General features: G+C 36.4%; 1 protein-coding gene across 4 annotated transcripts in view; it reads left to right on the plus strand.

Annotated features, from left to right (window-relative positions):
- The window catches only part of LOC114667240 (EGF-like repeat and discoidin I-like domain-containing protein 3), a 742,682-nt gene that overhangs the window by 69,390 nt on the left and 647,181 nt on the right, over positions 1 to 26,111 (plus strand). For 2 of the 4 annotated variants that reach the window (XM_028822464.2, XM_028822466.2), the window contains 5 exons: positions 1,550 to 1,705; positions 1,803 to 1,947; positions 3,606 to 3,808; positions 8,393 to 8,548; positions 10,088 to 11,811. In XM_028822464.2, coding sequence (XP_028678297.1) covers positions 1,550 to 1,705; positions 1,803 to 1,947; positions 3,606 to 3,808; positions 8,393 to 8,548; positions 10,088 to 10,231 — 804 coding nt within the window. In that variant the 3' untranslated portion in view covers positions 10,232 to 11,811. Of the gene's footprint in view, positions 1 to 1,549; positions 1,706 to 1,802; positions 1,948 to 3,605; positions 3,809 to 8,392; positions 8,549 to 10,087; positions 11,812 to 26,111 lie in introns of those variants that run through there. The other 2 variants (XM_051920824.1, XM_028822465.2) reach the window with 2 other exon arrangements.

Below are 26,111 nucleotides of genomic sequence, written 5' to 3' on the forward strand. Positions count from 1 at the left end.
ATCCTAGCTCAAGAAGTAATTGGGCACAGTTTGTAGTACACTTATTGACTGATTTTATAGATACTAAATCATGGATACAATATGGAAACTATCCAGATATTTAATTTAATTGTACGTAATTTAGAATGTGTACTGTCTCAAACTCTGTTTTTTTAAATTAATATACTCATATTTTTATACACCCAGTTTCTTAGCAGTTGTACTGTTACAGATAGCCTGTTCTGGTAATTTAGTGACCTGTTGCATGAAGAGTGGTCATAACTGTGATACATACATAGAAGATGTTCTGTAAGATGCCAAGTCTAGCTTCTAACTGCCTCTTTGACTAGAAAAAGGAAACATTTAATGGCGTGTAAAGACAGTGGGAAAAGTAATGAAGTAGAGAATTTGATGGTTCAGTAGCAAAGTTTCACTGATGGAGAGGAAGCTATGTTTAGAGTTAAGGGAAAAAAAATTTAAAGTAGTACATTGGATAGAAAAGAGCAACGGGCTAAGGCAGTTAGGTCATGTGGAGTGAGATGCTGAAATTGACTAGATAAAGATATGTACAATAATAGTAGTGGAAAACAGCAATGAAGAAAGGAAGAGTGAATAAAGCATGTGGTAATGGTGTGTAACATAAGATAAACAAGTCTTGCCATGGAGTACTTACAAAATTGCAAAAACATGAACAGTTGCATTGCCAATTTTGGCAAAGATAATAGACAAATAAAAATGGTGTTTGTGTTGTTATAAGAAGTATTGTGGTCATTTTTATTTTTAAAAACTAATGTATAGACCCAACAGGCAAGTCCAATAATTTTTGCCAGTCTGTTAGACCACTGGCTGGTTAATATTTGCATTGCATTCTTTTATATATATTTTATATAAGTTTGACCCTTTTTCCGGCACGATTTATTATGTTTTGTACAACATAAAAAGTAAAAAAAGCATAAGCACAGAAGCAGAAAAAGCAAGCATTAAGAAAAAAGCATTAAGTAACAAAAAGACTGTAGGACATAAGGAGAGAGTTTTGAGTATTATAAAAGCAAATACAATTGAAAAATGATCAGTCTTAAAGAGTAATGATGATTAGTTTAGTCTGCTAACGTTCTTAATCTAATTCAAATTATTTGCAAACACAGTTTAAAATAAGTTGAGATTGCTTCTTGTGACAAGCTGTTACTCTTAAGCATAAGGTATTTTTAGCAAATGAAAGGAAATTACATATTATAGAATTTCGTAAACAGAATTCAGACTAATCTTGTTCATGTGAATGATAAAGATATAAAAATATGTAGTATCAAAATTAATGTAAACAGCAGAGAGATTCTGTGGTTGAAACAGACAGGAGAAAAATAACATGTTTATGGTCATTCCCATACCATATTTAAATTCAGTTATTTTTAGTGCATTTGTATGCTGTTTGGGGTATCCTTTCATATTGCTGTAGCTGAAGTGCGAAAAAGCAACCGTCTATTCATTTATGACAATGCATAGGAATTTTGCTTTATACATAATGTTTCTTAAATATGAATCTGAGTTGTTTTGTTTTATTCTGTCAACTTAGGTGGACTTTCAGCATAAAATGCGAATCACTGGCATAATTACACAGGGTGCTAGTCGGATTGGCACAGCAGAGTTCATTAAGAACTTCAAAGTGGCTTCAAGCTTTGATGGGAAAACGTTCACCATGTACCGTGCTGAGGGCCAGAACAAAGACACTGTGAGTCAAAACAGCTTATAATTTAGGATTGCTGTTAGAATAACAGGTAACTACATACAGAAATACAGCTGTGACTTTTTTTGTTCATTATTTCTAGGTTTTCATTGCCAATGTGGATAATGATGGCTCAAAGACTAATTTATTTGATCCACCCATCATTGCACAGTACATCCGCATCATTCCTACAGTGTGTCGCAAGGCCTGTACACTACGCATGGAGCTGATTGGTTGTGAGCTAAATGGTAAAAAAATAAATAAATAAAAAGAATCTGTAATTATGCTGAAATATCTAGATGTCTGTAAAAAGTATTCCTTATAACACATATTGCTTTAAATTAAGTCATGATTTTGAAATCCAGTTAATCAATAATTTTGTTTTAATTCTTATTTGCCCTGATGTTATTCACTGTTAATGTCTGTCTATTCATCATACATATCCAGTTACTGCTAGAGTACTATGGCAGTTTTTTCCTAGTACTACTTCTGCTGAGACAAAGTACTTTGCTCATTTTAACTTCTCATTCATCACTGATCACTATTCTTACAAAATCAATTGCTTTTTCTTGCTGAGCAATCAAATGATGCTTTATTAATGACATTGCTTTGCATGAGAATGATGGGCTGTCTCACTAGTGAATTTTGTAGAGGTTTGAGAAATTAAAAAAAAAAAAATTCTCTGTACAAATTAATTATGTACACGAAGGGGATGAACAATGATGTTCAAAAGTCTAACAAGTTAGTGGCAGAAGAAATTTAATGAAAATAAGTGTAAGATATTACATGCAGAATGTAGAAATATTAGAGTTGAGCACACAGTTAGAGGTGTGAAACTTTAATGTACGTCTTATGTGTAGGACCTAGAGTTACAGTGGACTCTTCAATGTGTACATCAAAACACTATACAGAAGCAATCAGAAAGGCTAATAGGATTTTAGGTTAAGTGTGGAGTACAAGACAAGGGAGGATATTTTTTAAACTATTTAACTCACAGGTGAGACCCCACATGAAGTACGGTGTACAGATTTGGCCTCTAAATTGCAAAAAAGATGTAGTAGCAGTAGATAAAGTCCAAAGGAGAGCAGCTAGGTTGATTCTGGGACTGAAAGGTCTGAGCTATGAAAAGATGATCTTTTTCAATTAAAACAAACAAAGATTAAAAGTTGACATGATCAACATTTTAAAAATTTTGAAGGAAATTTGTACAGTGGGTCCTAGCAGTTACTTTAAAATAAATTATTCAACAAGAACACAAAAGACACAGTTGGAAACCTGTAAAGGGCAGATTTTACACAAACATTAGAATGTTTTTCTTCACACAAAGAACCATAGACATAATGAATACATTACCAGGTAGTGTGGTCGAGTGCACTTTAGGAATGTCCAAATTTTGGCTTGATGGTATTTTGGAGAATCTAGGTGGATTGGATGCATTAGCTTGTTGGACTGAATGACCTGTTCTCGCTACAATTGTTGTAATTTTCTAAATCTTTGAATTTTGAGAAAAAATATAAAATGGTCTGTTTGTTAGATTTGCTTTGGTGGTGAGACATTTGCAAAAAAGTGCTCAATATATTGAAACGTGTCCGTTATTATACCAGCTTTGGGTAAAGCAGGTTTACAGTGTGGATAGGGTTGTACTTTTATATATTACAGCTGAAAAGAATAAGCTACCTTTTTTGCTCAGTTGTCAAGGAAAATATTATCTTTTTTTTTTTTTTCATTTTTGCCATCTGTAAAGCTTTGCTCTTATGTCTTATGTCTTGCACCACTAAACTAATTTGACTGGCCACTAAACTGTGTATGTAATGCATGATATGTTGCATTTATGTCTGTTTGTTCTTCTTTGCATTTGCTGCTGCTTCCTGTGTGTCTATCATTATTTTAATTGTCTTGTTCACAGTGTATTTAAACACGGCAGGTTGCTCTGATCCCTTGGGTATGAAATCCCGCCTGATCACCGACACACAGATTACTGGCTCTAGCGCCTACCGCACCTGGGGTATTGATGCCTTTACATGGCTTCCACATTTAGCTCGCTTGGACATGCAAGGCAAAACTAATGCTTGGACTGCACTTCACAATAACAGGACAGAATGGATTCAGGTAATGGTTTCCCTTTGTAGATGAAAAGCTATACCATTCATTTGAATGCTTCACTTAACATAGAATATACTTATTTTTAATTAATTCAGTCCCATATGTATGGCAGGAGTTGCAACGTGTTGTAATCAGCACATGCTCCCAACTTCCTCCTCCTCCACATGTAACCTTTCATGTTTTTGAGCATAGTGCTAGCATTTGTGATCTAAGAAAATGTTTTACTGTATATATGGTATTTATAATCTATGTCCAAGGCAGATAATACAATACAGTAACTAAATTTAAGATAGAATAGTTAACTATTTTCTTAACTATTTGGCAAACACTGAGTTTAGATGAGGATGCATCTTATTGTAGCAGAATCATTTTCTTCCAGGGCTGCTTAGTCGATAAGCTGAAATTTGGATACTATAATGGTGGTTTAAGGTTAAATATTATTTATATTCAAGAACTGTCATCTTTCCACAACAAACAAGGAAAACAGTGGCAGTTGTCCAAGTGTAACTCTGTGAAACATTTATTCCGTCAGTTTCATTTTATATTTGTTTTTGTATGATTGAAGGCTCAGAACACTTGTAGAGATAAATAGATGAAATCCACATATACAGTATAAATTACAGGAATTTCTCAAAGTAGGATTGGCAAAGTCCTAATCAAGCATGAACAACATTCAAGATAAAGACAATCAAACTGGTTCAAATTTATACCAACTTGTAATACTAAATGTTATTTTACTATATATTACGATCATTTTATACAGTGATTCAATCAGAAATCAAATGTTGATGACAGCAAATCATCCAGTAGCAGCTTTGTTAACTTGACTGCAGTTATAGATTGGAAATTGCCTGTTTTTGTTGAGGGCTTCCCAGAAGGAGGGAAATTAAGTCAATCTTGTCAGCCTCTGCATGTAAAATAAATATATAAATGCTATAATATTGTGTACTTTACCTACCTGCTCCATTAAATACTCCAGCCAAAAATTATATATTTTTTATGTTACCTATTCCATCTAGTTTGTAATAGTGGCCAAGAAAAAAATTTTAATCTCATATTTTCATGTACAATTTTGAGATAAAAAAAGTTTGATATAAGCCAGTAGTGACCAGTGCTGTACAATGGCAAATAATCTGAAAAGCATTTATGGAAAAGTGAAAACAAAATGTTGCATTACTTACGTCACATAATGTACATGTCAGTTATCTAGCTGTATTGTCATTACGTGAAAAATGCAGATTTTTTTGCCAAAATATTGTTAGACAGTTACTTCTGTACTAAACAGCCCAAATCATAAACAGGAAACTATAGCATCATAGGAAAGACTTTTTGAATTGGAGATCTTTCTCTCCCCCTCATTCATTGGTCACGTGTCCTGTCTTTTATGTATTTTTTTGACCAATTATACCCCTTTATGTATTCTGGAAGATGTCAGTGCTATCTTTTTGTTTTCATTTGTATGAAAAAGCAGTTGTATTCCACAGGGATATTGCTATACCAGAATTGGAATTCTATATGAATACCATTAAAATTACTCGATACTTTTCAAAATTCCATTCAATGGCTTTTTATTAAAGTACCTCCATTTATTAATACAAACAATATTTACCTTTTCTGTAATAAAATATAAAATATATCTGTCCAGAAGTTACCCAATTATCATTTAAGTAAACACATATTGGCATTCATAAATATCAAAATACAATGCAGGGCTTGAATTTTAATGTGTAGCAGAGGTGTGAATCTCCACAGTGTTACAGCAAATGTGATTCATAATTTTGTAGGGATTTCAGTATAGGGTTTGTAAAGAATTAAATATCTTGAGCTATTAGAGTTTGCTTAGCATGTGCACATTCTAAATTTAGCAACTGAAATATACTGCTTAAAAACAATACTAAATATAAAAAAATTCAACATTACAGTAATCCCTCCTCGATTGCGGGGGTTGCGTTCCAGAACCCCCCACGAAAGGTGAAAATCCATGAAGTAGAAACCATATGTTTATATGGTTATTTTAATATGCAAACATATCTTCCTCTTCAAAGGAGTGTGCGTCAGGAGCAGAGAATGTCAGAGAGAGAGAGAAAAGCAAACAAATCAATAGGGCTGTTTGGCTTTTAAGTATGCGAAGCACCGCGGCACAAAGCAGTTGCAATGAAGGCAGCAGCTCACACCCCCTCCGTCAGGAGCAGAGAATGTCGGAGAGAGACGGATAAAAACAAACAGTCAAAAATCAATACGTGCCCTTCGAGCTTTTAAGTATGTGAAGCACCGTGCAGCATGTCGCTTCATGAAGCAGCTGCACAGAAGGGAGCAACGTGAAGGTAATCTTTCAGCATTTTTAGACGAGCGTCCGTATCGTCTAGGTATGCGAACAGCCCCCTCGCTCACACCCCCTCCGTCAGGAGCAGAGAATGTCAGAGCAAGAGAGAGAAAGTAAGTTGTGTATCTTCTCAGCCATCTGCCAATAGCGTCCCTTGTATGAAATCAACTGGGCAAACCAACTGAGGAAGCATGTACCAGAAATTAAAAGACCCATTGTCCGCAGAAATCCGCGAACCAGCAAAAAATCCGCAATATATATTTAAATATGCTTACATATAAAATCCCCGATTAGAGTGAAGCCACGAAAGTCGAAGCGCTATATAGCGAGGGATTACTGTATTATACCTGTACTGTTGAGTTTGTGAATTACAAGATAAGATAATACCAAATATTTCCTTTTAAAACAACAGTGATCAGACTTTGTAATTGTTTATGCCTGTGTACAAATCCACAATTTTAAAAATACTTGGACTGTCACTACCTGTACTTAATAAATGTACAACTGTGAGACAGCAGTACAGTCTTTTAACATACCATTCAAATATATGGCAAATGCTTTCACTTATGGATTATACTAATGAATGTTTTTTTTGCCTTCAAAAACCAAATGAATGACACAAATTCAGTGTCTGCACATTTGAATTTAGTTATGAAGTAGGCTGTTTTTGCTTATACAGCTGTGTGTTTCTGCTTTTACACATCTCAACATAGTACACATATTAATAAGGAGATGTGCATTGTCCTCTGAAGCACTGAAGAACTAAATACATTTTATTTTGGTAACAACAAATGGAGGAACTCATATCACCGGTGTATAAAACCCATATAGTCACCTCATTTGAATCTTGTGTTGATGTTTACTTGCTATAGCTGTTGTTTCAGCTGGCAACCCTCCCATCCCACAGTCCTTTTTGCGTAACTGTGGATGCATGTGAGTCGCACTCCAGCGTGACCCTGAACTGTATACACCAGTTAGAAAATGGGGGATGCTTTTACTTTTGGACATCTGTTGGAGCGTTCATTATAATCAGAGAATGAATGCAAAGCCTCTTCTTATTTATCGGGGCTATGTAGGAAACCTATCTAAATGTAATTAATCTAATTATCTTTTCATCTCCTTTTACAAATGCATGACAATGCAAGTTAAATAATTATACCTCATTTGATCGGTTACGAGCACACACAGATCTGTTTCTAAATTAAGTTCATAATGGAATTAAAGTGGCAAAAACACGAGTGTGTGTGTTTGTTGCCTTTTTTTTTTTAATAACAAGTACGATTCCTGCATTCACTCACAAAAGTTCTTCAAACAAACACAAAAGCATTTCCAGACATGGCCTCTACTGTTTTACTTTTCAACACGTGTTGATGAAGTTCTGTATTATCCCCACAGTGAGACATTTTTATACGTAGTCTTTACTCACTTTTTATCGTATTTTTTGAGCTTTTCAGAGTAATTAATCTGCTTTGTTTTCTTTCTTTGTGCTACTGATACTGTAAAAAAGTTGGTCATGTTACATTTTAGGAACTTTGGTACTTAATTAGTACCAATGTCTTGTGACTTCACTAATATCCCATTATTTTGTAAACCTATATTCTTCTCCGTTATGTAGGTACGCTTCATGTTTTGTTTTAAAAAATGTTTTGCATTTTGAATCTCCTTCTATATTGCTTTAGCATTTTTAATGTATTGTTGCTCAGTAAGGCGGTGCTTCGCTTGGCACCATGTTGTGGACACCAGGCCATATCTTTCCAAAATAACACAATAATTTAGTGAGACTCTTGAGAAAATTAGGCACTTTCCCTCTTAGAGAGTGAGAAGTTGGTGTCCTTCATGATTAGCTGGTTAGCAATGACTACTGCACTGTCTCTGCTTTTGCACAAGGACACTACCCAAAACCACATGAATAGAAACCTGGAAAAATGTATCATTCACGCTCAAAAAATGTCATGAGCTGAAAATGTAATGCATGCTTGATCACAGGCTTTTGGTACCAAAAATCCTGTGACTGTGTAAAAACATTGGAAAAAGGAACTGCTTTTACTCAAAATGTGCAATGCACACTTGCAAAATGTGTTATGCATACTCAGAATATGCTGTGCAGTCTTGTAAAATGTGACACTCATAGTCAAAACATAACATACTTGAAAAATGTTTCATGCCCACTCACTGGTTTCTGCCAGTACTCTGACTTTATAACTTTGCTTTTTAGCAGCAGAATTGAGAGTTGAAAACATTGTACTATTTTCTACTTTTATTTAAAGGTTGACCTTCAAACATCAAAACAAATTACTGGAATTATTACTCAAGGAGCAAAGGATTTTGGCACTGTGCAGTTTGTCTCTGCCTTTAAAGTGGCTTACAGTAATGACGGGGAGTCCTGGATTATCATCAAAGACACAAACAAAACGGAAGATAAAGTGAGTGTTTAATCAAATAATTAACAGATCAAATTTATTATTTTAAATTGCCTCATTAACAAAAATGCAAAAGGCATTTTTTGCCCTGAAGGTTCATAATTGTTTATTTTTTAACTTTTATATGCACTTTCACTTGCATGCTTAGAATAATGCTCACACAGTTTTTACAAATATTATACTGTTAAAACCAAACATTAAGTTTAGGTAAAAACACACACACACCATGGAAATATATACACTACCAATTACATGAAAACACCCACATTTTTCCAGTTTTTTATTAAAATTTAAGCAGATCAAGTCCATAACCTGAAATGTTACAAAGGTAAGCAGTAAACAGGCAAAGGTTAGATTAGTTGACAGCAGGAAGAAAAGTCCGTACTACAATGATTAAACAAACCTTTGGCGACCAGCCTCATCAGAAAAAGGCAAATCAGAATCTATCTGAATGCCCAGCCTTTCTGGTCTTGGCTTTTGGCCACATACAATTGCACTGGGCTTTTAAAAGTTGAGATGTAACCAAGTGGACTTTTTAAATGCACCAGTGACTTGCAAATTTCTTCCATTACTCTAAAAAGGTTAAAATGTTGAACAATTATTTAATTAAATAGTAAACATTTTTTCATGCCACTCCCCAATTTTTAAAAAAAAACATGTTAAATGATGTCACAGTACAACAGATGGTAAAGCTTTTCTCTGTGTTAGATGTGAAATGATGGAAATCGTTTGGGGGGAAAAATGCTCAGAATACCTGTTTATACTTTTTATTTAAAAACATTTTACCTATAGGAAACTTAAAGGATCAGTTAAGATAAATGAAATGATTAAAAAAAAAATCAGTAAAAAACAAATACATTCGAACTGTATTTTTTAAAATTAAAATAGATCTTGACTTTCTGCAGTGTAATAAGAATGCCCCATTTGATTGTGGTGGGTTGAGCTCTCTCACACACCCCAAATTAACAGCTATCCTATTGTAGAAGGTTAAATCATATTAAGGGTTGCCTAAAATATATGCATAGTCAAAACTTGGAAGCTGAACTTTTTAAATATCAATGATATTTCAAAATAACACTGCAAGATCTAAAGATTTGGGAAAATGTAATTATACTTTATTAGATTTCTGTGAAACTGGTAAATAAAGCATGTTAGAAGTATTTGTAATGACAAAGAAAAGCTCTAAACTAGTGAATAAGTGCATGCATAATTAAGATAGGGATCCCAGGGAAAGTAACCCACACTCACCATGGTCCTGTATAAACTTATCTGAGTACCCAGTCCTAGACTGTCTCTATTAAAATGAGAATTATTTTGGAAAAAAAAAAACTCATTTGTTTTTTCTTATTCAGTTGTAATTGGAAACAGTAAATTGTAACTAAATACTACTTGCGGATTGTTCTCAATAGAATCTTAAATTTCTGTATTATTACATGTACATGTGATAATTAAATGTGCAAAGCTAAAATTCACAGATTTTCACTTTCATAATTATAAGCAGGACATTGCCTTTGTTTATTTTTTTCCCCTTTTTGTTTTCAGATATACCAAGGTAATGTTGACAACAACACCCAGAAGAAGAACCTGTTTGATCCACCTATTATTGCCCGATTTGTTAGAATCATCCCTTGGACATGGCATAATAAAATCACACTACGTATGGAATTGCTTGGCTGTGATGAATAGATAAGAGTTTTACTTTCTTCACCTGCCAGACACTGAGTTCTGAGTATAAATTCAGTATCTCAACTTAAAAGTTGACCAGTTACATTTTTGTCTTTTAATTGTAAAAAATACTATTACATGTAAGAGCTTTACAAAAAGTGGCATCACTGGTCTAAGTTTTGAGCTAGGGAAGATCACAAAATATCAAGAATCAGTGAGGTGATAGCTAATTTTTGGGATTCTGAGTAATTCTTTCAGCTCAGTATTACACCAGTGATGCCATCTGTCCACTCTCTCTGACAATTAATATGACAATTGCTGCAGTATGAATTGATGTCATTTTTTTTAAAGCACCCACATGAAAGTGTACTTTTCACTATTAAAAGACTGAAGAAAATGTCTGTTTAATTGTGCAATGCCTGCCATCACATAACTTAAGAAAATATATAACATTCAATTCTTATCTTAATAATGTGTGCATTATCAGGACTTGACTGATAACAAGTTTAAATATGTACAACATATGTACCAGAAACATGTGGCACCCTGTTCACTAAGAAAATGATACAGCACACAAGAATGCAAATAAATGTATCATATTGCATTTGTTAGTGAATGCTAGGTTTTAGAATTCTGGGATAACATTAATCATTACATGATCTTGCATTTCTTTTGTCATATCTGAATTTCTAGTGCACTACTTCCTACAAATATTTGGTTAAGACTTACATTTTTAAAGTTAACTTTAATTTAATTATGTTTTGATCAAGTAGTGAAAAATTATGTTCTACCTTAGTAAAACTTAAATATGTCACTAGATTTAGCTGTCCTTGGAGATACAGAAAACATACTGTAAATGTGCATCTATCTTGTTGAATCAGGCTAAATCTTCACACCAAAATTTAACTCCTGAGAATTACAGGTTCTGCAAACACTTATCTAATACTTTGAACTTGCAGTGTTTTGTTTTTCTTACACTTCTTTTGTTAGATGGTATAATAATACAATTACATCCACAGATTAATAATGAAAATTTGTACTGCACAAGGGTTTGTGCAGAATTTGATACATTTTACTGAATGGAGGCAATCTAACATACTGTATGTAGAAATCTCAAATCTTGTTTAACTCTTGTATAACCCTTTTTCTGATTTAGTAAGTGCAATATTTCATCACATATTTCTGTAACTTTTCTGTTGTGCATTTAACTTCATAGAAGATTTTATTACAAAAAAGAGACTATCATTTACCAATTTCACACCATCTCAGTACAATATAATGTGGTGGTTATAGTATCTGCCCACAACCTCTTTCTCATCCAGCAATTTTAATTGGCTTTATTATCCATAGCTACTGCTATCCTGCTTGTTTCAAGGCCCTTTATGGCAATTAATCTGGATTGGACTGTTTGACCTTAAAGCTCTTTAATATTTTAAGGCCTCTGTTTGTTTTTCAACATTGTCACTACAAAATTAGCTTTGTTGAAATAGTTTGTTTAGGATGGCATCACACAGTTGTAAAATTATTTGGGAGTTTTATTTGTTATATTTTTATTGTGTGAAAATGTAAGTCTTGCAATAAAAGCTTACAAACTAATCCAATATCATTTATGTTGTATGCATCATTATTGAGAAAACTGTTTGCAGCATTCTTTGTACTGTAACAGGAAAAACTACAAAAAGCTGTATGCATGTGCAGCACCAAATCAAACCATTTTGTTTATTATTTATTTAGTGATTATTGTGAATTTCTCCTTAGGATTAATAACGTTTATCTAATCTAATAAGTTAAAATGAATTGGAGCCATGATTAACATTCTTCACTAATAGAAAAATGTAAGTATGAAATAGTAATAGGGAATTGAGGCCCCATTCTTTTAGCAATCTTCTTCTTCTTTCGGCTGCTCCCATTAGGGGTTGCCACAGCAGATCATCTTGTTCCATATCTTTCTGTCCTCTGCATCTTGTTCTGCTACACCCATCACCTGCATGTCCTCTCTCACCACATCCATAAACCTTCACTTAGGCCTTCCTCTTTTCCTCTTCCCTGGCAGCTCTATCCTTAGAATCCTTCTCCCAATATACAATACAATTTATTTTTGTATAGCCGAAAATCGCACAAGAAGTGCCGCAATGGGCTTTAACAGGCCCTGCCTCTTGACCGCCCACCATCCTTGACTCTCTAAGAAGACAAGGAAAAACTCCCAAAAAAATCTAGTAGGGAAAAATGGAAGAAACCTTGGGAAAGGCAGTTCAAAGAGAGACCCCTTTCCAGGTAGGTTGGGCGTGCAGCGGGTATCAAAAGAAGGGGGTCAATACAATACAATACACAGAACAGAACAAATCCTCAATACAGTATAAAAATAAAAATTTTAGAAGTACGGAGCAGAATTTAACAGTAGATGATGTCACATAAGAAGATTTGGATATATTTAGAGTCCTGGAGACCTCATCCATCAAGCTACCTCCCCCATTTGGCCATTCCATGGCTGAAACAGCGCTGGGCCAGCCAATCTGATGAAAGGACCCCTCCTTCCCACGATTCCTGCGATCCTCCATCAGGGATGATTTTACCTTAGGCAGGCAAAACAACTTGGCAGGTGGGCCGTGGCACCAAGTGCCACATTTGAGTACCGAGAAGAGAAACAGAATAGGTGAGGGTTAGTATCCAATTCTAACTATCATGTTACTTATGTTTTAGTGATAATGACTAACAACAGAGATGCAGTCCGTACAGTTAATCAGCAGCTCTAGTCAGGATATGCTAAACTGAAGAAGTGAGTCTTCAGCCGGGATTTAAAAGCTGAGACTGAAGGGGCATCTCTTATAGTAGCAGGCAGACCATTCCACAGTTTAGGGGCCCTGTAACTAAAAGCTCGACCTCCCACTGTTATTTTATTAATCCTTGGAATCATAAGCAGACCGGCATCTTGAAATCTTAATGTGCGCTCTGGTTTGTAAGTCATGATAAGTTCCGACAAGTAAGCCGGACCTTGGCCATTTAATGTTTTATATGTTAAAAGGAGGATTTTGAAATCTGCCCTAAACTTAACCGGGAGCCAGTGTAAGGATTTAAGAACTGGAGTTATGTGTTTGTATTTTCTTGTTGTTGTAATAATTCTTGCAGCCGCATTTTGGATTAACTGGAGGCTGTATAAAGAACAATTTGAACATCCAGTAAACACCGCATTGCAGTAGTTAATCCTACTAGAGATAAATGCATGAATTATTTTCTCAGAATCCTGTTTATTTAGAAAGCGCCTTAATTTCCTAACATTTTTAAGATGGAAGAAACATGATTTGGACAACTTTGTAATATGCATTTTAAATGACATGCTAGAGTCAAAGATTAATATACCCAGTATCTCTCCTCTGCACATGTCCAAACCAACGCAATCTCGCCTCTCTGACTTTGTCTCCCAACCGTCCAACTTGAACTGGCCATCTAATGTACTTCTAATCCTGTCCATCCTCGTCACCCCCAGTGCAAATCTTAGCATCTTTAACTCTGCTACTTCCAGCTCTGTCTCCTGCTTTCTGGTCAGTGCCACCGTCTACAACCCATAGAACATAGCTGGTCTCACTACCATCCTGTAGACCTTCCCTTTCACTCTTGCTGATACCCGTATGTCACTAATTACTGCTGACACTCTTCTCCACCCATTCCACCCTGCCTGCACTCTCTTTTTCACCTCTCTTCCACAATCCCCATTACTCTATACTGTTGATCCCAAGTATTTAAACTCATCCACCTTCGCCAACACTACTCCCTGCATCCTCACCATTCCACTGACCTCCCTCTCATTTACACACATGTATTCTGTCTTGTTCCTACTGACCTTCATTCCTCTCCTCTCCAGAGCATATCTCCAACTCTCCAGGGTCTCCTCAACCTGCTCCCTACTATTGCTACAGATCACAATGTCATCAGCAAACATCATAGTCCACGGGGACTCCTGTCTAATCTTGTATGTCAAACTGTCCATCACCATTGCAAATAAGAAAGGGCTCAGAGCAAATCCCTGATGTAATCCCACCTCCAACTTGAATGCATCCGTTACTCCTAACACAGACCTCACCACAGTCACACTTCCCTCGTACATATCCTGCACAACTCTTTCGTACTTCTCTGCCACTCCCGACTTCCTCATATAATACCACAGCTCCTCTTGAGGCACCCTGTCATATGCTTTCTCCAGGTCCACAAAGACGCAATGCAACTCCTGGCCTTCTGTAAACTTCTCCATCAGCATCATCAGAGCAAACATCGCGCCAAACTACATCAGTGACCTTCTCCATCACTATGTGCCTGCCCGCCCACTAAGGTCCTGTGATTCTGGCAATCTTGTTGTACCCCACACTAATCTACACTCCATGGGTGACAGGGCCTTCAGCTGTATAGCGCCCAGACTCTGGAATGACCTACCGAAATTAATCAGGTCAGCTGACTCCACGAATTCTTTTAAAAAACAACTCAAAACTCATCTGTTCAGGAAGGCTCTTAGCTCTATTTGACTTTATTACCCTTCTTTCAGTTTACCTCTCTGTCAAGATGCTAATGTAACCTGTGTGTGTGTGTGCTATGCCATCAATTATGTTGTCTGGTTTTTTTTTTCCAGAATTCACTGTCTTAATCTTCTTTATTTATTTATCTGGTTTGTACAATGCTATATACTGTATACACTGCCGTTCTTTATTATATTCTGTAAGTGCCTTGAGCATGGGAAAGGCGCTATATAAATAAAATGTATTATTATTATTTCTTATAATCTGTGGTGCTCTTTCTTGGCATGAAAGCATCCTGCTGCTTACTAATCATCACCTCACTTCTTAACCTAGCTTCCACTACTCTTTCCCATAACTTCATGCTATGGCTCATCATTTTTATTTCCCTGTAGTTACTACAGTCCTGCACATTCCCCTTATTCTTAAATATCGGCACCAGTACACTTCTTCTCCACTCCTCAGGCATCCTCTCACTTTCCAAGAATCCATTAAACAATCTGGTTAAAAACTCCACTGCCATCTCTCCTAAACGCCTCTATGCTTCCATAGGTATGTCATCTGGACCAACGACCTTTCCATTTTTCATCCTCTTCATATTTGTCCTTACTTCCTCCTTGCTAATCTGTTGCACTTCCTGATTCAATATCTCCACATCATCCAACCTCTTCTCTGTCTCGTGCTCTTCATTCATCAGCCTCTCAAAGTGCTCTTTCCATCTGCTCAACACACTCTCCTCGCTTACGAGTACGTTTCCATCTTTATCCTTTATCACCCTAACCTGCTGCACATCTTTCCCAGCTCGGTCCCTCTGTCTAGCCAATCGGTACAGGTCCTTTTCTCCCTCCTTAGTGTCCAACCTCTCATACAACTCATGATACACCTTTTCTTTAGCCTTCGCCACCTCTCTCTTATCCTTGCACCTTATCTCCTTGTACTCTTGTCTACTTTCTGCATCTCTCTGACTATCCCACTTCTTTTTTGCCATCCTCTTCCTCTGTATACTCTCCTGTATTTCCTCATTCCACCACCAGGTTTCCTTTTCCTCCTTCCTCTTTCCAGATGTCACGCCAAGCACCCTTCTTGCTGTCACCCTTACTACATCTGCTGTAGTTTCCCAACTGTCTGGTATCTCTTCACTGCCACCCAGTGCCTGTCTCACCTTTTCCCTAAACTCAACCTTGTAGTCTTCCTTTTTCATCTTCTGCCATTTGATCATTGGCTCTGCCCTCACTTTCTTCCTCTTCTTGATCTCCAACATCATCCTACAGACCACCATCCTATGCTGCTTAACTACACTTTTCCCTCCCACCACTTTGCAGACTTCAATCTCCTTCAGGTCAACTCTTCTGCATAGGATGTAATCTACCTGTGTGCATCTTCCTCCACTCTTGTACATAACCCTATGTTCCTCCCTCTTCTTAAAGTACGTATTAACCACATGTCCATCCTTTTGGCAAAATTCACTATCTTCATTCTTATAGCAATACCAGATACAAATTTTAAATACACGTTTTAATAAAAACAAGCATTTAAAACCAGATTCCTAAAGTAAGATTTAAAGTCTTCACTGTAATTTGAGTTTTACTGAGCTTAATATCACATTGCAATATGTGAAACCCAATTCAGTCATAAGTAGAATCGGTAGGACATTCCTGAAAATTAAAATGAATTATATCCTAATCAACACTTAAAGCCACGTCCCTGCCAATTTAGAAAGCTATGTGAACAAAAAATGAGACCGTTCCTTATGTACATTACAATATTACAAAAGAACAGAAGAGAGACTGAGGCTGCAGCCCAGCTTGTGTTGTTTTTAAAAAGTGTTCATGAATTCCTAGTCATTCTAAAGAAGCTTTTCACTATTCATTCTAGGAAAAATATATTTTATTTTAGCTTTTTCTAGTTTAAAATAATACAAACAATTGCTGTTCTATTTCGTTATAGAGGGTCATTGTGATTTTTCCAGTGAGTGAGATGAAAGACCGTGTACAAGCAGTGTTTTAGTCATCAAAACAGATTGACTCTTCCATAATCTAATTGCATCTTGTGTTACTCTAAATAAATTTATTAGGGATCTAGAATAATTGTTAATCTAAGACTATCTGTAGAGGGCACTCCTGCTGCCCAAACCCAACACAGACAGATGCAGGAAACAACACATTTATTTTAAAAAAAAAATTTTCTCAAGTGATCAAAATCACTCTCCTCAGTCAAGCTTGTCCCACCATCCTCCCAAGGATCTATGTGCTTGGGCCACAAACACAGATCCGGGCATTCACCATCGAGGAGGTAGGCTCCCGGAACAGACACGAAATACTCCCAGGGCAAGTCATCCCTGAGAGCGGCGCCTACCTCATTGTGGATCCTGTTCACCAGAGCTTTCTTTCTCTTCCTTTCTTTCTTTCTTTCACCTCCACTCCTCCTCCAGCAAGCTTCATCCTCTTCCACCTGACTCTTGCTGCCAGAGTAGTGGTGGCTGTCTCCTTTTATAGAACACCTAGAAGCACTCCAGGTTTTCAACGACCTTCTTTTGGCAGCACTTCTGGGTGTGGCAAAGTGCTGCCATACAGGGCTCAACAGTTCCTGCAGCTTCCCCTGGCAATGGAACCCACCAAGCCTGCTCCAAACTCCAATTCCCAAGGATCCTTGTGGGAGTCTGAGGCACTGCTGCCACCTAGTGCTCCAGGGGAGGTAATGCCATGAATAAGCTCTCTCCCTGATCCTTCCACTTGTCAGGTAAGGGCCCCAGCCGACAGATATTTGCAGTTTGGAAAAATGCTAAAACATATGACTAAGCAAGGCTGGAATGTGATGACATTGTTCATCGTCAGGGTCACATCCCATATCATTTTAATCTTGAAAGCCATTAAAATGAAGTATACTGTTTTTGTACAGGTTCAAGCAGATGGATGTAATTGATTTTTTTCACCTTGTCTTTAAAGTCAAACTAAGAATTCTCACTAGCATTTTTGTTTATATAAAAAAAAAATATATGCATTTCTTTTAAGAAGTGCTTTCACACTCCCAGGCACCTGTAGATTGAATAAACCCCAAAGCAATACACACCTTTCATCCAATTCAATGACAGACAAAAAATAATATTCAATACACAGAGGAAAAAGAAAGAAAAACACATTTATGCAATATAGCTACAAGTGGATATCCTCAGTGTTCCTCGATAATATGCCCAGCTGATGTTGTTTTACCCTCCCTATCCTGAGCTGTAAAATTGTTGACCCAATCATTTTGATGCCATAAAGTTAGTTTAAAGACCTCACCAAAGTCTTCTCGCATGTCAGCCTTTATTTTCTGTAACATCAAACCCTGGGCCAAGTGAGCCTCACCCACACTCCTGCTCAACACCACGACGATGGAATCTGGGAGTTTCTGCAATGCATGTGGGGTCCAATAACGTTTTGAGCCTCTCCACACCATGACCATGCCTACAGATAGTGCTGATGTACTTATCATTGAGATTCAATTGTGCACCACCTGATTCATCTAATAAAAAATGTTTTCTCTTGTTTTCCTGCCACAGAACTTTAAATTATTAAAAATGAACTCCAAGTCTTTGAGAAGCACAAGAACACGACTTTTGGGACAATAGGTTTCCAAGTCACTGTTCGCAATTTTTGATATTGACAGAAGCTCTAAAGATGGACTTCACGTCCCTTATTCAAGTTGCAAAGAAGAGGACCCCTGTTTGTGAGAATTGTCATTTCTGGACTGCTGCTCATGCTGAGAGGATCAGATGAAACCTTCAGTCAACTCCTAGCCTTGAACACCTGAATGAGAGTCTTCTGCAAGAGGCAAAACATCTGGGATCTTTTTTTTTTGAGAAGGGATCACGTTTCTTCCAATGTGATGGCCTGCATTAAGCGCCAGGGTCCTTTTTGAAAACATATTTCAAGTAATTTGTCACAAATGACTGCTTAGCCTTTGTGAAAGCATTCAACAAACACAGGAAATGGTTTGGGGGTAGCCGCCCGTACACTTAAAATAGGCTGCCAATGACTGAAAGTTTGGTTCAGTGAAACAGGTCTCAACAGACTTCAGTCCAACAATAGAACAACCAGACAGGCAAACATGGTGGTTTTAAAGTCTGCCAGGGGAACTGATGTCAGCGGGCCCAGAAACAGGAAGTGATGTCAACTTGTCTAGGCATTGCCCATGGTTGGTCTGCTGATGAAAAAGAGAAAGGATCAGTGTACTCTGCCACCTCCTGGTCAGGCATGGAATTATCCCTTTTTGAGCCCTTAAGTTGCCTCTCATGCGCATGTGTGTTGACACCTTATACCTAATGTTATCCATAAGCCTGTGTTAGGGTTTGATAATCTTGCATTGGGTTTACCTATAGATGTGCACTATCTTAGATAGATAGATAGATACTTTATTAATCCCAATGGGAAATTCACACTTTTTTTTTTTAGATAGATAGATACTTATCTTATTAATTTAGATCTTAGCATTATTCGTATAACAGTATTACTCGTTCAACAGATCATAGTTTAGCTAAAAGGTCTTGACAAAACAATATAAATGCAAATAATCTAATTGCTATCTCAAGCTGCCCTAAATCTTCAATGCAGCTGTGCTTTTCTGAGACCCTCAGTATGGCTCTACTTAATATCAGAGCATTAGCCATTTTTTGTTAATGATCTTATCAGTAATTGTAAAACAGACTATCTAACATAGAGAGAAATGGGCTCAGCAGTGATGAAGTTGCAATGTTAATTGAACCAGTCCTAATACAGCCAACAGTGTTGCTATAAGGATGAATATCTGAAAGCTAAGGTGAGAGCTGCAGCTGACATAGCCCCTGAAAAATTGTCAAGAACTCCTCCACCACCAAAATAACTTAAGTGTCTGATACATCCCCCTAATCTTATCCCTGTTGAACGTCAGCATGCTCATTTAAGTGAATTAAATTCTTTCACTTACTCAACTGAAACCTTCAACTTGTATCCTTCGCACAGTCCCAACAAACATTTTTAAAAAGGTTTCCGATGTGCTAATTGATACTCATTATTAGGTACTTGTGTCCTCCCAGATTCTCTAAAGACTGCAGTTTTTTAAACCTTTGCTCAAAAAAAAATAACACTGGTCAACACTTTAACAGGTTTCACTTTCTGACTCCAAATCTGAAAACTGTTTTCTTCCAGCACATCCCGTTTTGTTAGTTATGATGTTTCAGGTCTTGGACAACTAGGGTGACTAGACAGTAAAGGTGGATAACCATTTTGATAAATACCGGTAATTCCACTAGGGATGCCATTGAGATAAAAGAATTCGCCACACGTTACTAACAGTTGTGAGTTGTTTACCTTGTCATTAATTTTATTTAAAAATTATTCATTTTTAATTAGCAGAAAAAATATGTGTTACTGATTACCAGGTCTTACATGACTCTAAAACATAATGACACAACTCAGATATGATGGTGCAGTAGGTAGAGGTTTTACTGTTAAACATAACATTGCATTTCAGGACATTTTGCTCATTAGATTCACCATTACTTTGAAAATTTTGTCAAGGCAATGGACAGAAACGGCGATGTGTTTCAGCATTTAAGAAGTAAGTTTGGTCTCGAGAAAAGTGAAGCCAAAATTAAGGAAGGTGTTTTTGTTGTTCCGTGAACTGATGCTTGATGAGGATTTCAAAAGGAAACTGAAGCCCACTGAATCAGCAGCATGGGAAGCATTCGTGTGGGTTGTCCAGAATTTTCTTGGCAGTCAGAGCAGAGAAGGATGCTAAGCTTGTGGAGAACCTGCTGAAAGTATATTAGCTTACGGGAGCCAGAATGGCACTGAAGATGCATTATTTACATTCTCATCTCGACTTTTTTCCACCAAATCTGGGCGAAGTCAGCGATGAGTACGGGGAAAGTTTTCTTTAAGATATAAAGGTGATGGAAAACCGATTTCGGGGAAAATTCACTCCAAGCATGATGGGCGACTACTGTTGGTTCTTGCAAAGAGAGATGGATGTGCAGTACAAGCACAAAAGAGAGTGTCTCCATTTTTGGCCACGCTGACCTCACTTTTATATTGAGGTAAATTCACATAAATATGCTTTAATGTGTCTCTGGTATCATCATCTTCTGGTTTGTTTTCAGAATAAACACATCAAAACAATTTTGGTAGGACATAGTCCAAACTCCAGTTATTGTGCTGATATATTGATATTCAAAAGTGTCAAAACATCAATGATGTGTATTTCAAAAACCTGATGTACTAGCGTAATTCCAATTTCATATATGAAATCAGTGTAAAAACGTAATAGAGAGCTGGTCTGAAGTTCCCAGTAGCAAACAAAAAATATGTTTTGTAGACCAGTGCAATCTTTACTCTTCTGTCTTTGACAATTTTAGAGCTATTTCTAACACACCATTTTAAGTAAAATTGCAGAAAAAATGTTTTCCAGTAGTCAGTTACTTGAATAAACTTTCTATTATTATTGAGTTTCAACCAAATTTTAGGAAAAAAAAATCAAAGCATGGAAACTAAACTGATTAAAGCAGTAAATGAGTTGTAGGTTAAGGTTGACACAGGCAACATTACTTGTTTTTGTGCTCTTAGACCTGAGCAAAACATTTGATACCACACGCTGTATAAGTAAAACACAGCAATCTTAGTAGTTAGCAAAAATGGAAATAGTAAGCGTTGTACAAATAAGTTTAAAGTCAAGGCGGAAGTAAAGAATTTAAGTGTAATCATGGACTCTGACGTGAAACTTGAAATCATACAGTAACCATATTACAAGGACTGCATTATTTCATTTAAGGAACATTATAAGTTAGACCTCTTATATCATTGTAAGATGCAGAGAAATTAATTCATGCTTTTCTTTTTAATCGACTAGGGGGCTCTGCCCCCTGCTCGCTTCGCTCGCCCACTCCCGTGTTCGGTTTACCGGATATACAACACAATACAATTTATTTTTTGTATAGCCCAAAATCACACAAGAAGTGCCGCAATGGGCTTTAACAGGCCCTGCCTCTTGACAGCCCCCCAGCCTTGACCCTCTAAGAAGACCAGAAAAAAACTCCCAAAAAAAACCTAGTAGGGAAAAAATGGAAGAAACCTCAGGAAAGGCAGGTCAAAGAAAGACCCCTTTCCAGGTAGGTTGGGTGTGCAGTGGGTGTCAAAAATAAGGGGGTCAATACAATACAGTACAATACACAGAACAGAATAAATCCACAATACAGTATTAGAAGTGGAGTAGAATTTCACATTAGATGATATCACATAATATGATTTGGATTTGTTTTAAGTCCTGGAGACCTCATTCATCAAGCTGCCTCCCCCATTTTGCTATTCCACATCTGAAATAGCACTAATCCGATGAAAGGACCCCTCATTCCCACGTCCCCAGTCATCAGGAATGACTTTACCTTAGGCAGGCAATCTACAATTTAAAGAGATTGTTATTTTCTTGGGAATTGTTGCATTATTTTCACTTTTACTTTAAAAACTTTTGTAAAAACAATACTTGTCCTTTATTTTCGGCCACGTGCGTGGTTACATCTCTTTCTTGACAGACATATAAAGCTGCTCGTGTTGTGAAGGGGGGGCATCTGAATACACGCTAAGGATATGCCTTTGGATCATTTGCTGTCTTTCTGCTGATTGCGAGCTGTCTCTTCTGCTTGTCGCATGTCGTTGTTTTAAGAGCCCCAAGCACATGATGCTTGTCTGCCAAAAGCAATCCAACAACTGCTTGGTTAGAGGTCTGTGGACTCCTTTTAAATGATGGCTGACTGCCTGGTCTCGCGTGACATTGTAAAAACAATCCTTTCCCTTTATTTTTGGCCCCGGGCGTTGTTAAATTCTTTCTTGCAGGAGGTATAACGCTACTCACATTGTCGGCGGGGGGGCTGCTGTCGTGCTGCCCTTCAATCTTTTTAAAGCCTGTACAGCCACTGTCATTTTTGCTACAGCCCTGGGACAATCTCTTGGCACCAAGTCTCATGTTTACGGTCCCCGTGAGATGTACCATGACATGTCTCGCGGGTTTTTTAAATGTCTTTCGAGAAGATCACGTATCGTAGCCTTGCTTTTGCTTCCCAGAAGATTTTTTTTTATGAATAGAGAGACTAGATTGCTGTAATGCACTCCTAACAGGACTACCTGAGAAAGACATTAATTGGACGCAGTTCGTTCAGAATGCAGTAGCAAGAATCTTAAACAGGAAAAAGAAAGTTAGAGCATCTCTCACTTTTTTCCATTGTTAAATTGGTTAAAAGTGATTTTAAAATAGTGTTAATGGTATATAAAGCTCTAAATAATCTTGTTCCTTCCAATATTTGGAATGCCAGTCCCCATACATTCCAAGTTTTAACCTTAGATCTTCTAATAATGGTCTGCTTATTATATCAAGTATAAAAGAAGTGGTGAGGTAACCTTTTGCTGCTGTGCACCAAAAATCAGTAATACTTTACCGTGGAAAATTTAAAAAAATAAAAACTTCCAAAAATCATCTTTTTATTTTGAGGTTTTCATAAGTGCATTTTCTTTCCACATCTAATAGATTATATATGCATATTCTTCAAGGATTTGCAATCATATCAAAGCATGCAGCCACCTGTGACATTGTAATAACAGTAGATATTCCAACTGTCGACATGACCCACTGCATTAAATCTTCTAAGATTAACCATAAAAACAATAAGGAACTACTTAAGTTCATTTATGTTAGGTGGGATGCCCAGTTGGGGCTGTGCAGTCTTTTGCCCTTGGAACCCTGGCACATTTTGTTTAATCTCGAGGATCTTGCTCTTGGAGTTTTTAAAACATTTCTGCCCTCCCCAGCCATCGGATCATAGCAACAGACATATCATTCGAGACTTAAAAACAAATATATTAATATGGATTCTGTTTTCTATTATTTGCTACATCTGTATTATGTAAGAGCATATTGATTTCATTTGAAATGTATTCTTTTCCACGATTTCTGGTTTGTCATTTATTCATTCTTGTTCTTATCTAGTTCTAATTTGTTTTGTGTTTTCATTTAAAGCACTAATTCTTTGTATGGAAATATGCAGTAGCAGAAAATGTGGTTTTTGGCTATTAACACAGCTTTTGTCTTTTTGACCATCCAGCATCTTACAGTTAAATGAAGAGACTCTGTACATCTAGCACAGCACACAAAGTCTGTCTCTTGTGCTTATCAGCAGTGGATTTTAGTGTTACAATAAAAGACAGGACATTGCATGCCTTCCCTGTACTCACAAATCTGCAGAGGAATCTTTGTCATGAATATGAGTTATTCTGTTATGGAGATTGGATCTTGCATGTGCTTACATCCATGTGCTGCACACCTTCTCTTTCCTCAGTAAAAGAAATTACTTACATAACCAAGGTCCATGAAAATGCAAGTATACAAGCTATGAAGAAAATGAACTAGACTATATTTATTATTATTGGAGAAAATACTCTGTAAATAAAGAATAGTGTTGAGTCACCATTACAAATTTAATTTAAGACAGGCGTTCTTTATTTATACTAAGTGTTGGAGTCTTCTCATATGAGTAGCTCAGTTCTCCATGGCGGGGCTGACTAAAATGAACAGATCCTTTTAATTTAGGTTTATTTACATAACACATTCATGGTATAAATGGTATATTTTAATAACATTCCTAATGTTTTACTATAATCTAAAGGTTTCAGATTAGTTATATATATTTATATATATCTTTGACACAAACAAAGTTTCTTATTTATAAATTTTTAAAAAATATATGCGTGTGTGTATAATTGTAATTATCTCAACATTTCCTTGGTTACCGATAAGTACAGGATAGATTAGTAGCACAGGAAAGGCACACCCATAACACTCGTAAATTCACATAGAAGTAATAAAATACACACAGGGATATATACTTTTATGTTTTTCTGCTACAATTACATAACAGTATATTAGAATATTTGTAACATCCTGTCTAACCATGAAAGAAAAATACAAAAAGAAAATGTCCACAGAGCTTTATTTTTAAGTAACCAATTAAAGAAATATGGTCCATCTCCCCAGGTAGTATTAATATATCTATTAAGATCTTATCAGATTTCCAAGAAAGGTCACAAATGCAGTAAGAGTTGTGCAGATTCGTCCTCCAGTAACTGCTGCGTATTTTCTCTGTTAAATTTCCAGTGCTCTTTCCAAATTCAGGGCTGGCTCACCAACAATTAGATGATTGCATAAAAAACAAACTGGCTCAGATAGATAGATAGATAGATAGATAGATAGATAGATAGATAGATAGATAGATAGATAGATAGATAGATAGATAGATAGATAGATAGATAATTTATTTACTGTATTTATTTTGTCATCCTTTGGATGTCATTTTGCAAATGATTTTCTTCATTATTATTTTTTTAAATAGTTGAAAATTATTTTATTGTTTATTTGATATTGTTGTACTCAGTGTTTATTAATGTGCTTAGTTATTATATGCCTCATCCCATTTACTGTACATGGAACCTGTTTGGGCCACCTGATGATGCAGCTTGGGAATTAACACAACTGTATAAAAGAAGAGGCAGCAATCTACACAGTGTTATAACCAAGGTGTACAGTAATTTGGTTAACACTTGTAGGAGAATCTTACAAAGAAAAAAGTTAGCAACAAAACCAAAATGTGATACAGGAAGTTTAATCAAGAAATTAAAGTAAGAAATCCTAACTGTAACTAAAGATGCTATTCCTTAACTATAAATAATCACAATTATTTACTACCCAAAGATTGTAATTTGATTCAAAGATTGGACACTGAAAGCAGGGATGTAGGAACGGGAAGAGATTTATCTTCATTAAGTAATTATTAGTCTTGCATTTGGCCATGCTGGTAATCGATTAAAAAATTTGGGAAGGCTCCTACTTTATTTACCTTACTGTCTTTGTTGTAGGAGATGGACTCCGGCTGTTAGACCCCTATCAAGGTGGCTTAAGCAACCTCGTTTTAAGAAGCAGAATAATACAACTTATTGATAAACACAATGATTAAAGAAATATGCAATTGCATAGCTTTTGACATATAAAAAAGGACACAGACAGACTAGACAGACAAACATAATATAGACGAGGCTGGCTGTTTACTTGAATCATACGGTGTATGAGAACATGAGGACAACCATTCAAGAGTATATTCGGTAGGCTAAAAGGCAGTCAGAGAGGAATACAGTAAATAAGGCAAAAGATGATCTCAAAAGATTCCTTCAGTATTTTAGTAGTAAAGGAACAGTCAAAGTAGAGATGAAGTGTGTCAGGAACAGTAAAGTGTAATTTAAAAAAATACTGTCAGTGAAATAGCAGATGCTCTGAACTTGCATTTTTCTGAGTTTTCATATGTGAAGAAGTACATAACTTCCCAACTGTAAAAGGGACTACCAAGG

Source organism: Erpetoichthys calabaricus, chromosome 17 (assembly GCF_900747795.2).
Source record: "Erpetoichthys calabaricus chromosome 17, fErpCal1.3, whole genome shotgun sequence".
Lineage (NCBI taxonomy): Eukaryota > Metazoa > Chordata > Cladistia > Polypteriformes > Polypteridae > Erpetoichthys > Erpetoichthys calabaricus.